The 18,237-nt window shown below is 37.5% G+C and overlaps 1 protein-coding gene across 1 annotated transcript in view; it reads left to right on the top strand.

The window, feature by feature from the left end:
* Nucleotides 1-18,237, top strand: part of para (paralytic) — a 947,817-nt gene that overhangs the window by 179,723 nt on the left and 749,857 nt on the right. Inside the window, exon 4 of the mRNA XM_067137715.2 lies at nt 1,734-1,862. Coding sequence (XP_066993816.2) covers nt 1,734-1,862 — 129 coding nt within the window. The remainder of the gene's footprint in view (nt 1-1,733; nt 1,863-18,237) is intronic.

Below are 18,237 nucleotides of genomic sequence, written 5' to 3'. Positions count from 1 at the left end.
AGTAAAAAGTACATTTCCTTGTTACTATGGATATGACCGATACAGAAATACCATTTTTTAAATTCTGAGCAATGTACAGACAAAATTCTTATTTTTATATATATATAGATATAGATGATTTCCATCTCATCAATATAACCTAGAATGCAGCATAGAGATGTAATCAGTGGTGCAGCAGGCTTAATGAATAGGAATATGACGGTCGTGTTATTAATGAACCTTGAAAAGTTATTGAGAAGGCCCTGACAAGAATTCTTTGGAACAGGCATCAGAAGATACAGAGTTTCAGTTCAAACATTTAAAAAAATGCTCCAGTACAACCCCAGGTTGATTCTGGAAGTCATAGATATTTAATCTTATATGAATATAGTTTTAACAATATTTAATAACTGTTAATTTCAAGCATATTCAGACCATTCCAAGCTTTTCATGCTGAAAGTAACATTCACTTTTTTTAAATTATGATACTCCTACTATTTCTTTTCTTTTGCATGAAGACTGGGAGCTGGAATACCTACTTATCTTAGAATTTGGTGTAAATGTAAACAATGCCATTGATAGTAGTATACCTCTGTGATCAATTTACCTGAAAAGCATCAGTCATGAAACCTAAATATAATTTTCAGAGAAAGGTGAAGGGATAAACAAATCATAATATACAGCACTGAAGTTTCAACTTCTCTCAAGGAGGATGGATAAAATGTGACATACAATACTGGAGTCCAAGAACAGCATAGTTTAAAGAAACAAGAAAGGTTCAGTTTTAATTTTTTATTTTTACAATTATTGTGCAACTTCCTACATGTATAGTATATTTTATTGGGCCTTTACTTAAGAAGGAGTTAATCTGGAATAAATATTAGGTACCTTGGTAAGAATTTAAAATAAATCAAAATTAACATTAATTTTGATGATCTTCATCATAAAATCGAACCCATGAGCTCTGAATACTGATATACCAGCTTATGTGAGAGTGATTTGTAGGAATTTAATAGAGATTTTTAACCTTACTGTACAATTATAGCTGTAGATGTTGGGTGTGTGATTTTGTGTAGCTCCATTTCACTGTAGGATATAGCCTGCTGTAGATGTCTTTGTTTTATAGACAACAGATGTAATGAAGTATAAAAAACTGTACTTCTACTACCATGTATCTTTCTCTTAAAGTTAGTTGCTGTAACTAATTAACTCAAATTCATGTAGAATGTTGAAATAATTTCATGTTGCATGAAATACTAACATGGTCTAAGAATTTAGTTGTATTTCTTTAAATTCAATAATCTAATATTATGTTTCTAAATATGGATGAAAATGTATGATAAATCATGTTGATCCAATTGTACCTCAGTGCTTTGCTGTAATATACTGAGAGCTTTTTTCTTCTTTGTATATTAGCAAATTCTATTCAGGTGATGGAACTCAGTTTCACTAATATACTCACTTCCTATTGGCAAAGTTATCTAGCCTGTGAAAATATCAGGACTGATCATTTAGCAACTGATACCACCATATCAGCACTTCGATATGGATAGCCAGGCATACATCACTTCGATATGGATAGCCAAGTATAGGCATACATATATATTTATATATAATGACACTATAGGTGATATATGGCTTGTATTTACTGTAAGTAGTACAGTATAACTTCTACTATGTGCTTGTTTCTTGTGGTGCATATATACGTGTGTATGTAGTTAGTTTAGCCCTAACGCAGGACCGTTCTCTTTCAGAGTAATTTTTACTGGCATCTACACATTTGAGTCGGCTGTTAAGGTGATGGCGCGAGGGTTCATACTCCAGCCATTTACGTACCTTAGAGATGCATGGAACTGGCTGGACTTCGTAGTAATAGCTTTAGCGTGAGTAGTGATGAGAGATTGAGTTTATCGCTAGATAGTTCATTTATATCAGCGTTTCACATCTTGGTCTTTTCTGGGTCTTGTTTTGTGCCATCTGAGTTTTTCTTCCTGCTTGTAAGATATATATTATACTGTTGGTATCTTTCCTATTATCTAAAGCAGATGTTAATTTAAAGTGATTATTTTGAAACATTGCATGTGAGCAAACACATTCATTTTTTATTATGAATGCTTCCTTATTTCAGAGAAGGGGATTGTAGAAGTTTTCTAAATTATGTAGTTTTCTATTTTGAATTAATCAATCTTTTTGATGAGAAGTGAAATGTACTTATTTACTAAATAAAAAAATAAAGTACTTGAACAAGGCTCAGATGGCCATTAAGTTCAGTAAGAAATGCTGATGTAAATGGATTATAGTATTAGTATTAGAGTAGATTAGTTTAGTGTTTGAATTGTAGCTGTGAATGTGATTTCAATTTAGATTTGAGTTAATCCAAACCATATTGTGCTTAATTCCATTATTTTTGATGGTTGTAAGTTGTTTTTCTTGTTCAAATCCACATTTTAATTTAGAAGTTGCTTTGGAATGTATTATGAACTCACTCTCCTCTACCTTACAGCATTCAGAGTTGTAGATATTTGTATTGAGATGATTTTTAGTTGGTAAGAACAGAGGGAAATATTTGGTAGCTATAGGAATTGTGTTCTATTAAAGGGTTAAGTATGTTCTATATAAATAAAAGAAATATGATTGATTAGTATTATTTTAGGCACTTCCTAATCAGTAACTCAAATAACCAAACACTTCTTTCATGTTTTCATTCCAACGTTTGGTTTAACTCCCATTTCACTGTTATTAACCTATCAATATCAATGCTTCCAACTCTTACACTGCTTGTACAGATTTTAGTGAAATCCCTCATTTCTCTAGATAAATTGCTGGTTCAACTCATTGAAATTGGTTACCGGTAATGTACCCATTACATTTCTTTCCAAATTAAATAGGCTGCTTAAATATTAATATTTGTATACTAGTAATAATATACAGTAACTTACTTCCATTTCTCCTTGTGTTTCCATTCAAATCAACTACTATTATTTGCTAGATCTGTTATGAGAATTTTCTAATTTGAACAAGTAAATAATGATTTGATCGGAGGTTGAGAGCACTGTCGGTGTAATAATCATAAGAAGGGAACAGAGTAGTTAAGTTTCCTCTGTTATTTTTTTCTTTAATGTCTTTCATCTCTGTTTTTAACTTCTTGCTGATAATATTTCAGCTGAAATTCTGAGCTCATAGGTAATATCTGTGAGACTTGTTTTTCATTCATCCTCAGTCTTTCATTGCTATGCAGTACAGATGCACTCTTCTGTTCTTTAATTCTGCCCTTTCTGTCCTTTAACTTAACTGGATGCACAGGCACTAAAACAGTCTACTCTTTAAAAAAAATATTTTGATGATTTAGCTTTTAAGTAATTGTATATCAAAGCAATGATTGCAATTTTCAAATGTTATTTATTAGGCATAGGCCTATAATTTTATTGAAAAATTAAACATGATACCATGGTTATCATTACAGTACTTACCGGTACTAATATCTGATGCATTAATATGAGGATATGATTTTTTTTAATGTGTGTTCTTTGCTTGTTAGAGAATTATTAGCATGCACTAGATGTGTTACTGCTACATTAAATTTTAAATAATTCTACAGGTTTATTTCATCCTCAATGTCCATATGAGAAAGTTTATTTCAAAGTAGTCTATAATTAAGTAACTACTACCATTACATAAAAATAATTATAAATATTATCTCTATGCACTTGAAAAATTACCTTTCATTCAGATGTGCTTTCATAAGCAAGGTGTAACAAGAATAATAATTTCCTGGCACTGTGAATTTATGCTGTAAAATCCTTAACTATATAAGTATACCTTCAAGAGATTTTACAATGTGTTGCTTGTAGATAATGTGTTCAAAAGAACATGAAATTACTTCTGTCATGTAGAGCACTTTGAATGTTAATTACATGTTGAGAATGTGTTAATAATTCTGAGTTTCCAAGATATAGGTAGTAATGGCACAATTTCAGCAAATAAATACAGTAATGTGTAACTCGTAACATTTATAAATTACAGCCATAGCCCATACACAGAGTACCTGACTGGGAACTACCGTATTACTGTACAATTCAAAGGTATTTTCATAAAAGACAACATTTATTCTGAATGTAAATTTTCTCTTCATTCTCCAAAACTTACTCTAGCCAGATAGTGGTCATTTATAGTTTATTTCTATATCTGCTGGTCCTTTCCATAGCAAATTTCATTACATTTACCAATATTTATACAGAAGCCACAATAGCGCAGACGCATGGCAGGGAATGACATCATGATTTCCCATTTCTATACCAGGCATATGCTGAGCTGTACCTTAATTAAGACCACAGTGTCCAAAACAATTAATTTTTCTCTTTCCAATAGTTTGTATCATGGACACTTTTTCCTCTACTCTTCACATAACCTCTTCATTGTATTTGCAGTGAATATTATGGTTGTAGAACTAACACTCAATTCATGACTGTTATCTTGGTTTATTGTGTAATTTAGTGTTCCTAATACTTATAGAATTTATTATCCTGAAGTAGTACATGATATTAAAACCTTGGTTCTCCAACTTAAGCTAATTAAATTATCATTGATATTTTTAATTCACATAATTAAAGTTGGTATAGTATAGGTTTAACCCCCCCCAAACCCCATGGCGCAACAGCCCTGAAGGGCCATGGCCTACCAAGCGACCGCTACTCAGCCCGAAGGTCTGCAAATTACGAGGTGTCGTGTGGTCAGCACAACGGATCAGCTCGGTCGTTAATTTTGGTTTTCTAGACCGGGGCTGCCATTTCACCATCAGATAGCTCCTCAGTTGTAATCACGTAGGCTGAGTGGACCTTGAACCAGCCCTCAGATGCAGGTATAAATCCCTGACCTGGCCGGGAATTGAACCCAGGGCCTCCGGGTAAGAGGCAGGCACACTACCCCTACACCGAAGGGTCGGCTTACAGTATGGGTTTAGTATGATTAAAATCTCAGATCTGAAACTTCAGCAGTGGTTCTAAGATATGAATCTCCAAGTGGGATCCATAATCAAAGTTAATGCTTGTATGGCACTTAATTGGACTAGTCCAGTCATGTAGGAGGGTAGTGTGTTGCTTTACAGTAATAATACAGGTTTACAGTTGTTAGTAAAAAACTTGTTAAATTATGTGCATATTTAACTGAATGTTTTCATACCAGTATTGTTCACAATCTTCGATATTGTGCTACTGAAGAAACGTTTATTATATCCTACTTTTTTTTTTTTTTTTACTTCTTTATTTTTATAAGGATTTCCATTGGAGTGAATATAATTTTAAGCTATTCTTTCCTTTCATTTAATGTAGTACACCTACATATATGTATTTCACATCATTAGGTTTGTACCTATCTTAAGCACAATGAATGAATGAATGGATGAATGAATGAAAAAGTGAATAGAATGAATGAATAAATAAATAAACATTAATAAATAAATTATTTAATTAGAGAACTGGGGTTGATCCTCAGCTCACCCAAGAACTGAGACCTAGAACAGTGTTCACTCAGTTTCATGAGTTTGAGGAGCCATTTGATATGAGAAGCAGTAAACGTACAAGGGAGGGGCGTGTATGGGGAATTGCCAATCTTATGTAAATTTTGCGCACATGTTAAATGAGCCAAGAATAACACAATGGCCAAAATACTTTCGGAAATTAATTCATGCGACGTACAGAAAGTGTTAAAGTTCATATGTTTGAATTGGCGTGCTCGGGTACGTAGTACTGGACAGTGTGCTAGGTTTACTCGTTGGCAGGCTGCTACTCCGTACCCTACGTGCAGCTCACACTGTCCAACAGCTGATTTGAGGCCACGTTGTCATACACTTAAAAAGGATGGCTGTTCAATATTGGTACCCACTTTTATTTTAGTTGGTGAAACGAAAGTGCATGTACTGTCAGAAAAAACATCCATTTTGCCCACCAAAATAATGAAATAATTCATGGTGTGACCATCCAGCAATGGCCTATACAAGTTGTTCATGAAGAACAGTGCGCGGGGTTTAACGCATGCTACAAGTGCGTACGTAACTTTCAGAAGCGCAATGGTATTGTGTCACGAAAAATAACATATTATGTATAACGATGAAAAAGCAAACCAACAACAAAGTAGAAACCATAGTAGCAACAGAACTGTACTGTAGATATGCTCATTTTAAAAATTGACTCGCTTGTTCAGTTCCCCTTAAGTGGATTTTCCAAAAACAAATTATCTTTCTTTACTTTTACAGGAGATTCCAAATACCAGTTTTCACATCTGTAATGTGTTATGTTTCTGAAATGTACTGTACATATAGTATTTTTTTAAATTCACCCTCTTTGTCACTTCAGTTCACCCCCTATTAATTGGGTTTTCCAAAAACAAAATAATACATGTTTCGTTTTTAAAAGAGATTCTAAATAGCAATTTTCATGTCCATGACATCTTCAGTTTTTGAGATTTAAGTATCCTCATAAAAGTTATTCAACCGCTTTTTCACCTTTTATCACCCCCTTAAGGGGATTTTCTGAAAACAAAAAAATATGTTTTCTTAAAGGAGATTCCAAATACCAAATTTTATGTCTGTAAACTTTTAAGTTTTTGAGATATATATGTACTTAAACAATTCGTCTCCCTTTTCGTCCCCTTAGTGACGGAGTATCCAAAAATCCTCCCTTAGTGAGCACTTGCACTCTAATATAAAATAATGTATCTCCAAAATTTCATTCCTTTATGTCCACTAGTTTTGGCTTGGCAATGATGAATCAGTCAGTCAGTCAGTCAGTCAGTCAGTCAGTCAGTCAGTCAGTCAGTCAGTCAGTCAGTCAGTCAGTCAGTCAGTCAGTCAGTCAGTCAGTCAGTCAGTCAGTCAGTCAGTCAGTCAGTCAGTCAGTCAGTCAGTCAGTCAGTCAGTCAGTCAGTCAGTCAGTCAGTCAGTCAGTCAGTCAGTCAGTCAGTCAGTCAGTCAGTCAGTCAGTCAGTCAGTCAGTCAGTCAGTCAGTCAGTCAGTCAGTCAGTCAGTCAGTCAGTCAGTCAGTCAGTCAGTCAGTCAGTCAGTCAGTCAGTCAGTCAGTCAGTCAGTCAGTCAGTCAGTCAGTCAGTCAGTCAGTCAGTCAGTCAGTCAGTCAGTCAGTCAGTCAGTCAGTCAGTCAGTCAGTCAGTCAGTCAGTCAGTCAGTCAGTCAGTCAGTCAGTCAGTCAGTCAGTCAGTCAGTCAGTCAGTCAGTCAGTCAGTCAGTCAGTCAGTCAGTCAGTCAGTCAGTCAGTCAGTCAGTCAGTCAGTCAGTCAGTCAGTCAGTCAGTCAGTCAGTCAGTCAGTCAGTCAGTCAGTCAGTCAGTCAGTCAGTCAGTCAGTCAGTCAGTCAGTCAGTCAGTCAGTCAGTCAGTCAGTCAGTCAGTCAGTCAGTCAGTCAGTCAGTCAGTCAGTCAGTCAGTCAGTCAGTCAGTCAGTCAGTCAGTCAGTCAGTCAGTCAGTCAGTCAGTCAGTCAGTCAGTCAGTCAGTCAGTCAGTCAGTCAGTCAGTCAGTCAGTCAGTCAGTCAGTCAGTCAGTCAGTCAGTCAGTCAGTCAGTCAGTCAGTCAGGACATGTTATTTTATATGTATAGATTCATTTTGTAATCTATTGTAAAGCAATACTGGAAAGTGTAGCAAAGGCTAATGTAAGGTGTTTAGGAAATTGAAAGAATAAAAGATTCTGTAGGAAATAAATGTGATTATATTACCAGAACCACAAGAAGAGGCCCTGGAACAAATAATATCATCATGAAATTTGAGCATGGAGATAATTGTATGTGTGTTATAATGATAAGGGTGAATCTGCCTTACATATTGATCATCAGATAAAGGTAATCATTTCTCAACCTATCAGTTCTTGGTCTTCCAGCTTCTGAGAACTGGCTAAACTCCTGCTCATTTCCAGTGGCATATGCTGGGATCAAGACGTAGGCTACCACTAGACTTATGTTGCCCCTTTTCTGTTGTTTGTTTAGTGAACATCAAGTCTTAAGCATTTTGAGCTGCAGCCAAAAGCCAATGGAATAGCCTGCTGTGTTGTCAAGGCTATTTCACAAGCTACTGGCTTGGCCTTGACTACTGTCAATAATTGTCACCTGATCAGTCGAGATGGCAGCCTAATGTTTAACAAAATAAAGTCCTTAGCAAAAGTCCGGCTTTGTAGCTAAATGGATAGAATGCTTGCTTTGGGTCCGATGGCCCCGGTTCAATTCTCATAATCAACCCCCTCGTACTCTTAATTCCCCTGGTCTGGGGACTGGGTGTTTATGACGTCTTTGCCATTCATTTCATTCGCATTAAGACACCATCATTCTTCTTCTTCTTCTTCTTCTTCTTCTTCTTGTTTTGTATAGGCCAGCTAAGGACCACGACATTCAACTATTACATTTTGGAATGGGCTTTGATGTTTGCCCAGTAGTTGCACATCCTCAGGCTGTGTTGCTCCTTCCTCTCCTTTGTCCAAAGGGCGCCAGTCTTCTTCATTGGTAGTCTGTCCGGGAACTCCTTATGTTTAAATATCTTCCTGAGTGTTGTCCGATCCTTTAATTTTCCTTCTGTTATTCCCAGTTCCTGTAGATCTTTATCCACTTCCATCAACCATGGTGACTTGGTTTTCCTATTTTGCCAGTAACTGAGAATCCGGTTGGTCAACCTGGTCGGATGCATCCTATAGATGTGCCCATAGAATGCTAGGCATCTCTTCCTTGCTACATTCGTTATTCTTTCACAGTACTTGTAGAGCTCTTGGTTAGGCCGCCTTCTATAACTGTCACCTTCCTTGACTGGCTCCAGTATCTTCCTCATTATCTTTCTTTCCCGGATTTCAAGTTTTTCCATAAGTCCCTTCCTGTTGAGTGTTAAACATTCTGAAGCATATAAGGCTTCAGGGCGGATGACTGTCCGGTAGTGCTTCATCTTAGTATTACGAGAGAGACACTTTTTATTACAGGTAATCTTCATCAGTTGGTAGGCCATTTCAAGCCTGTTAACTCGAGTTGACAAAGCTCTTCCTTCAGTGAGATTAGATTCCAACCATTATTATTATTGTTATTAAATACAAATTTTGAATTTTACAGCATTACCAGTGGTTGTACCCATCGTTCTCTGATTTACTGGCTTCCTCGGGAGATCAGTGGTGGTGTGCGACCCATGATTACGGGTTCGATTCCAACCAACTAAAGAGAACACTCAATCTGAATCTTTTTAGCAGATCCACCTATAAAAAGAAAACAATATTATTCCTATAACAGCAGCCCTGCAGTGTCTTCCTACTGTACAAGGATGTAGAAGTAAACGCGAGTGAAATACCAGCACACTGTTACCTATGAGTATGAGGTGACGAAATATATATGATGAGGAACGCATTGTTCATAATATTATTAGCAGTGGCAATCTGATGGGCTGAAGCCTAACACACCTATCCCCTGGGTCGCCGCACCAATTGGACATCCAGAAGCATGACGCGCGGGGCGAGGCGAGGGGAGAGAGACGCATCGCTTGGACTGCAATAACATTCTCCGATGCCTTGCTCTCAGAAATACGTGCAACGATTTTTTCTCATTGCTTACAAGTTTAGTAAATGGAACAAAGTGTCAGATGCTTACATTATAATATGCTTTAGATTTCCATCATTCTCATTTGAGGTTTGGGTTTCACCGATAGCTTTGGTAGCCCTCAGTATACGCCACTGCTCATTTCTTTATTTGCAGTTGGCACTACGGCCTTCTGTTTCATTTCTCAATTTGGAGTTATGATTTTCCTAGTCAAGTAGGCCTACTCATTATCTTAGAGATTACCCTATAGGCCAAGTTTCCTGGTCTCCAGTGATCTTCCCTCATTCATTTGCACCACATACATGGCAGAACTTGAGAACTTGTGGGAGGCATCCACCTTGGCCATACCTATCATAACCTGGGGCTATTATAAATGATTTCTTACTTATCACATGCTGCATGCTGTATTTGTTCATTTTTTATCACAGAAATAACAGTTATGTACTGAACTTACATTAGCATACTGTTTTGAAGGATTTTACTGTGCCATGTCAAATGTTTTGAAACAGTCAGATGTTTCATTTTGTTAGACCCAAGTTTATTCTAATATATTTGAGTTTTATCAATACAGAGATCTTCTTCATTCATAGTCAAATGCTAAGTTAGATGAAAGGAGTTAAGCAGAGAATATTTTGTTTTGATTTAGTAAATTTGTTTTCTTACTATCAAAATGCAATGTGAGGTTCAGTGATTCTTTAAGGGAGTGTTTCTCAACTGCTGGGCCATGGTCCAGTGCCAGGCCCTAGCATCAATTATACTGGACCACCAGATATTCTCTTGGAACATTTTCTGAACCTTTTTTATTAATAAATATTTTATATTCTTAGCCAATGTCAGTGACCAAGCCCTTATTATTGAATGTTTGGGGAATTTTCAGACTTAGAAATCTTTCTATTTTTGGAGAAGGGATGACCCATCATAAAAATTGCCTGCAAGTCTACTACAGAGTGGGTGGCAAATCCTCTTGTTCTCAAACTGAACAAAATAATATCTGTGTTGCAGGTGTCAGTGGGATATATAAACAACATCTTTTCACTTACATTGAAAACAAAAGCAGTCTGTATCTGTTTCTCAATAACGAAAAATCATAGCGAGTACAGCCTCTTTGCAAGTTTGTACTGCAGTGTGTAAGCGCTTGTTTCAAAATCAGAGTGTTGTGATTTTATAAAATAAAAAGTAATAGGCACATAGACTTAAATATTAATATGAATAAAAAAACATGGGGCTTTTGCTTAATTTTGGTATTAAGAAATGTCATACTGAAAGAGTCTGTGACTCAGCAATTAGGTATGCATCTACCCCAAAACCACAGAGTTATCTCCAGGATAAGCAAGAAAAGCAGAAAACCAGTAGCACACAGAAAATATGCCATTTATTTGTTAAAACTTATGTTAGTTAAATGTGTGAACTAATAAAGAAATATATTTATTTATGAGTAAATCTGATGGGACTGAGCACTTGTCTTATAGAAAAAGAATTTATTGAGCTGCATTGTCTTGAAGGTTGAGAACCACTGCTTTAGGAAGTACTCACACTCCACTAGCAACATCTATAGCTTTGAATAAAATACAAGGGAGTTTGCTTAATTTTGGTATTAAGAAATGTCGTATTGATGGTGTCTCTGACTTGATGATGCATCCACCTCAAATCCACAGAGCTACATACTGGATAAGCAAGAGGAGGGTAAAACTACCATCAAACAACAAATATTCTATCAACAAAACTGATTTATGTAGTGTTCATTTCTAATTGAGTGTTTATCTCATTAGAAGAACCTAGCCGTTGTTCTTACTCATTTCATCTAATAACCAATGTATATCTATTTTAGAATAATTAGGCCTTAAACATTCTTTCTTCTGACAAGATACCATAGATCATATCAGCAAACTTAAGAAGTAGCTATGATATATTTTTGTTTGGTTTTTGTCCTGATAATGTTATTTGGAAAATTGTGCTTATACTTTACAACTCAAAATATCTCATTTAATTCAATTTTAATTTCCTTTGTGGTATTCATTTTTAACAAGTTTCTTCCAAATTAATATCATCTCAGACTTGAAAATGCTTCCTTTTATGTAAGTCCTGAAGAGCCTTGGCCTACCAAGCAACCACTGTGCAGCCCGAAGGCCTGCAGATTACGAGGTGTCATGTGGTTAGCACAAAGAATCCTCTCGGCCGTTATTCTTGGCTTTCTAGACCGGGGCAACTATCTCACCATCAGATAGCTCCTCACTTCTAATCACATAGGCTGAGCGGACCTCGAACCAGCCCTCAGGTCCGCGTAATACTCCCTGACCTGGCCGGGAATCGAACCCAGGGCCTCCGGGTAAGAGACAAGTTTCATGGTATTACATCAGTGCCATTTACTATCCAAACAAAGCCTTAGTGATAGGTAAACTTCTTTCAACATTGTTACCAAACTGAATCCTACACTCCAAAATTAAGAACAACTGAAGACAACAGGAATGGAAGATTTCAGCCTTATCTGAACCCCAGAACTATTTTCAACCAAGAGCTCATTATACTATCAACACTCAATGCAACTTAATTCAAGGTATTTCTATACAGGCTAAAATCCTCTCAATACTTTACAACCTCTTTCTCATTACTCCCTCTTATATTTTCTTCAAATCTATAAAACATTAATATTCATTTTCATTTCAATGCATTTCTCAGTTCTTGTTGCATTTTGGAAATCTAGTTCATACAACTTCTTCATGTATTGAACGTATACTGGTTTTGTTCTTTTTTTTTAGCAAAGTGAGAGAGAGACTTTGATGTGAGATAGTGATTAACAAAATATTTAGTAAACAGTGTTACAATTACACAAGTCTTACTTAACTCTATTTGTTTACAGTTTTGTTTGCAGTCTGGAGTGTATGATGATTTTTGGTATGTGTAGTCAAATTTAACACTTATTTGAATTTCGATTTCTTCAGATTTACATTGAAATAGTTCCTATCATCATACCATTTATTATTTATCAAAGAAAATTATTGTCCCGTTGAACATTGGATGCTAGTATTCCTAGAAACCAAACCCCATGGCACTACAGCCCTTGAAGGGCCTTGGCCTACCAAGCGACTGCTGCTCAGCCCAAAGGCCTGAAGATTACGAGGTGTCATGTGGTCGCTACGAGAATCCTCTCGGCCATTATTGTTGGCTTTCTAGACCGGGGCCACTATCTCACCGTCACATAGCTCCTCAGTTCTAATCACGTAGGCTGAGTGGACCTCGAACCAGCCATCAGGTCCAGGTAAAAATCCCTGACCTGGCCGGGAATCGAACCCGGTGCCTCTGGGTGAGAGGCAGGCATGCTACCCTACACCATGGGGCTGGCAGTATTCCGAGAACATAGCCAAAAAGTTGACTCATCTTGTAAGTTTTAACAATTTTGGCTTTTATCTCGGTAATCACAGATACCCTCTTTTCCTTGGAATTACCATCCATATAAATTTTTGTACTTATTAATTAATTCAATAAACAAAGTTCATCATACAGGTGGTGCTCATTTATACCCAGTTGAAGGTAAATAAGAATATTTTCAAACAAAAAATAAGAATAATATTCTGGACAGTTTTGACACAATAGCATCTGTAAAATGGAAAAAGAAAAAGTATGTATACAAAATATTGATAAATGCATTCATTTGCATAAAAAATATTGTGCACTATGAACAAATCATATGAGTATAACAAAGGTTGCCACGCAGTATCATTGCAGACAGACATGTCCCATTTGAATTTAATGCTGCTAGTTTGTGCAGAATGCCAGTAGGGGAAGTACATGTCCTTCCCTTATTCATAGATGTTAAATTATAGAATAAGGCCATAGTAGCAGTGTGAGCCACAGAATTAAGTTGAGTGAACACGCAGCATGCCTCAACAGCACATTCAACAAGCCTTTGACCACCCACTTCAGGAGTTTGAGAGTTGCTGTATCATCAGACTAAGAGGCAGATTGGACGTTTTGGTACATTGCTTGCCATGAACGGTTGTGACTACGCTGTGTGTCAGTGTTGGAAGTAGTGGGAATACACACATGCGTTGAGAAGGCTTAGGCTGACCCTGTTGGACCCCCTACAGGAAGGACCATTTCATCATGCAACAGGCTGTAAGCACTCCACATTACTTTGCACCATACAGAGACATGCTTCGGCAGCTGGAGATACGCCTGTGTCCAATAGTACCATAGCCAGGTGGTTAGAAGAGGAGGATCTGTGTCATGCCATCCCTAACATCTATCATTATGGACTGAGCATTGCCGAGCACATTCCCGCTTCTGCATGGCAAGAAACATGGCAGCTTACTGGTTGATGATGAGTGGTATTTGACCAGCACCTTGATTCACATATCATTGTAGAGTGGTACACCTCCACTATGAGCGGTGTCATAGCGTATGGTGTCATTTCCTATGCTTCCTGCTCCCTCCGTTGTGGTGATTGAAAAAACACTGATGGCATGGCAGTACATCCAGAAAATTCTGAGAGTGTGTGTGCTTCTCCAAGATGAACTATCACCATTCTTGGAACATGTGCCACTCCTTGACCATTGCAATATGTGGTTTCAACATGATAGAGCTCCACCACAATACGGCGGTAATTGTCTGGAACCATCTCCATGTGATGTATCCTGATCAACTGGCCTGCCAGATCGCCCAATCTTATGCCTGTGGATTTTTTCTGTGGGGCCATGGTAAAACAACTTGTGTGTGCACAGGAGCTGGCCAGTCCTTGTCATCTTAGACAGCTCATCACCGAGGCATGCCGATGCATTTCGTCGGAGATGTTGCGATGTGCCAGATGGTCCTTACAACATCACATGCAGCTCTGTATCGGCCATGGAGGTCGACATTTCGAGCAGGTACTGCATTAAATGACGAGGATAACTGAAATCCTGTCTCATGTTTCCTAGCGTCTTCCTACCCAGTTCCATACCACATGTCACAATACCAATAGCCCATTCAGGGCCAAATCAGTTTGTGAAAACTATTAAGTATGCAATCTTGCTACATCCCAGGCAACAGGCTGTTAAAAAAGAAAGGAAAATACTTGCGTGGGATTCGAACCCCCTACCTCCTAACCCTCGAGCACTGTCCACTATCGCACATCCCACCGCGCTCTTGCCATGTGAGCTACTGCAAAGCTTGACATGCAGCACGCAGTTCTCTGCTTATACAATACCTGCTTCTGGTCTGTGTGTGCACCTCCTGTTGTAAAGTACGTGTTCTTCATATCGGTGCTCCTTTTATGGGTACATTCGAGGTACCCATAATGAATTAATAGTGGCAGTCACAATTCTTGCTGTCTTCTAGCCAATAAACACACATCTCTTTCTATAACCCTGGTTTAGGGAAATGGACTGATGTATTTCAGAATTGTAGTAAAAGCAGCAGGATGCATAAAACTAAATCGCAAGGGGCTGATGAACTACCCGGTATCTATATAAATAAAGTTCTAGGGGGCTCACTGTCTGTAATTTCATTCGCTTTGCCAGTTTTTCAGATATTTATCCGATTTAGGTCACCTCAAGACCGTATCTGTGGTTTTTAGCTTTCGTGTCTGTTTGTCCGTCTGTTCGATCTTCACAGAGAAATGGCTGGATAGATCTTGACCAAACTTCACATATAGAGTATACTCATCCAGGGGAAGGTTTTGATATGCATATGATTTAAGAATCACTGAATAAAGTGGGGGTTTATAGGGAAACCTCAACAGTTTTCTTCCATTTTCACTTATAGTATTGTTATTCTGTAAAATTCATGGACTACATGTGAAATGTCCGTTAATTTTAAACAACTTCTCTTATGAGCATAATTTTGCTTACTCTTCAAGTGATGGAGAAAATTACTACTTTCTGTGGGTTTCATACTCTGCATTGAGTGCCCGACAGATGGACAATGAACCTGTCGGTTACCACGAAGATTGTAAAGACAATCGGGCATACCCTGGGCAACGTTGAGGAATCCTCAGCGGCTGATTCTTCCATCACCGAAACACTAACTTATTAGTTATTATGAACTACAAATGGCATTTTTCAATGCTAGCTTTAGTAATAATCTCAATTAATATAGAGGGAATTTCACCAGAGAAGGAAGCCTTATTATCTGACATTTGCACAAAACATAATTGTGATATCCTACTGGTTCAGGAGACACATAGAGGGTCAAATGATCACCGACCAAAGGTGAATGGAATGAAACTTGTCCTGGAAAGACCTAATGAACAATATGGGAGTGCAGTTTTCATTAAACAGGGCACCAACATTTTATGTGCAGACTTGACCTATGTAGATGACATTGAAATCCTGACCATTGAAATTAAATCCTGCACTATCACATCTATCCATAAGCCACCACATAAAGAATATAAATTTACAGAAACTTGCAATTTCCATTCTCAACCAACAAAGCTAGTCATCGGTGATTTCAGTTGTCATAGTACGTCTTGGGGATACAAAGAGACTGACACAAATGGCCAAAATTTAGAAGAATCAGCCGAATGCATGGGTCTTAAACTAACACATGACCCAAAGTTACCCCATTCCTTTAACAGTGGTCGATGGAGGCGAGGTTACAACCCAGACAACATTTTTGTCACAGAACACATTGCTCACCAAACCAAGAAACAAATTGTAGATCCATTTCCAAGAACACAGCATCGAGCTCTTATATGTACCGTACAGGCAGTTGTTAAACCAGAAAAAGTTATGTTTAGAAGACAGTTCAACTTCAAAAAAGCTCAGTGGAATACTTTCTCTCAAAATCTGGATGATGAAGTAGCAAAAATCAAGCCTGATCCAGTAAATTACCTAGATTTTGTGGAATTCGTAAAAACCATTTCCCGTAAACATATCCCTAGGGGTTGTATCAATCAATCAATCAGTCAATACTGATCTGCATTTAGGGCAGTCGCCCAGGTGGCAGATTCCCTATCTGTTGCTTTCCTAGCCTTTTCCTAAATGATTTCAAAGAAATTGGAAATTTATTGAACGTCTCCCTTGGTAAGTTATTCCAATCCCTAACTCCCCTTCCTATAAATGAATATTTGCCCCAGTTTGTTCTCTTGAATTCCAACTTTATCTTCATATTGTGATCTTTCCTACTTTTATATACGCCATTCAAACTTATTCGGCTACTAATGTCATTCCACGCCAACTCTCCGCTGACAGCTCGGAACATACCACTTAGTCGAGCAGCTCTTCTTCTTTCTCTCAATTCTTCCCAACCCAAACATTGCAACATTTTTGTAACGCTACTCTTTTGTCGGAAATCACCCAGAACAAATCGAGCTGCTTTTCTTTGGATTTTTTCCAGTTCTTGAATCAGGTAATCCTGGTGAGGGTCCCATACACTGGAACCATACTCTAGTTGGGGTCTTACCAGAGACTTATATGCCCTCTCCTTTACATCCTTACTACAACCCTTAAACACCCTCATAACCATGTGCAGAGAACTGTACCCTTTAATTACAATCCCATTTATGTGATTACCCCAATGAAGATCTTTCCTTATATTAACACCTAGATACTTACAATGATCCCCAAAAGGAACTTTCACCCCATCAACACAGTAATTAAAACTGAGAGGACTTTTCCTATTTGTGAAACTCACAACCTGACTTTTAACCCCGTTTATCATCATACCATTGCCTGCTGTCCATCTCACAATATTTTCGAGGTCACGCTGCAGTTGCTCACAAACTTATTTATCACTCTATAGAGAGTAACATCATCCGCAAAAAGCCTTACCTCCGATTCCACTCCTTTACTCATATCATTTATATATATAAGAAAACATAAAGGTCCGATAATACTGCCTTGAGGAATTCCCCTCTTAATTTTTACAGGGTCAGATAAAGCTTCACCTACCCTAATTCTCTGAGATCTATTTTCTAGAAATATAGCAACCCATTCAGTCACTCTTTTGTCTAGTCCAATTGCACTCATTTTTGCCAGTAGTCTCCCATGATCCACCCTATCAAATGCTTTAGACAGGTCAATCGCGATACAGTCCATTTGACCTCCAGAATCCGAGATATCTGCTATATCTTGCTGGAATCCTACAAGTTGAGCTTCAGTGGAATAACCTTTCCTAAAACCGAATTGCCTTCTATCGAACCAGTTATTAATTTCACAAACATGTCTAATATAATCAGAAAGAATGCCTTCCCAAAGCTTACATACAATGCATGTCAAACTTACTGGCCTGTAATTTTCAGCTTTATGTCTATCACCCTTTCCTTTATACACATGGGCTACAATAGCAACTCTCCATTCATCTTGTATAGCTCCTCCGACCATACAATAATCAAATAAGTACTTCAGATATGGTACTATATCCCAACCCATTGTCTTTAGTATATCCCCAGAAATCTGATCAATTCCAGCCGCTTTTCTAGTTTTCAACTTTTGTATCTTATTGTAAATGTCATTGTTATCATATGTAAATTTTATTACTTCTTTGGCCTTAGTCTCCTCCTCTATCTCGACATTTTCCTTGTAACCAACAATCTTTACATACTGCTGACTGAATACTTCTGCCTTTTGAAGATCCTCACATACACACTCCCCTTGTTCATTAATTATTCCTGGAATGTCCTTCTTGTAACCTGTTTCTGCCTTAAAATACCTATACATACCCTTCCATTTTTCACAAAAATTTGTATGACTGCCAATTATGCTTGCCATCATGTT

This window comes from Anabrus simplex, chromosome 1, assembly GCF_040414725.1.
Source record: "Anabrus simplex isolate iqAnaSimp1 chromosome 1, ASM4041472v1, whole genome shotgun sequence".
Classification (NCBI taxonomy): Eukaryota; Metazoa; Arthropoda; class Insecta; order Orthoptera; family Tettigoniidae; genus Anabrus; species Anabrus simplex.
This window is presented reverse-complemented; position numbering and strand designations above follow the sequence as displayed.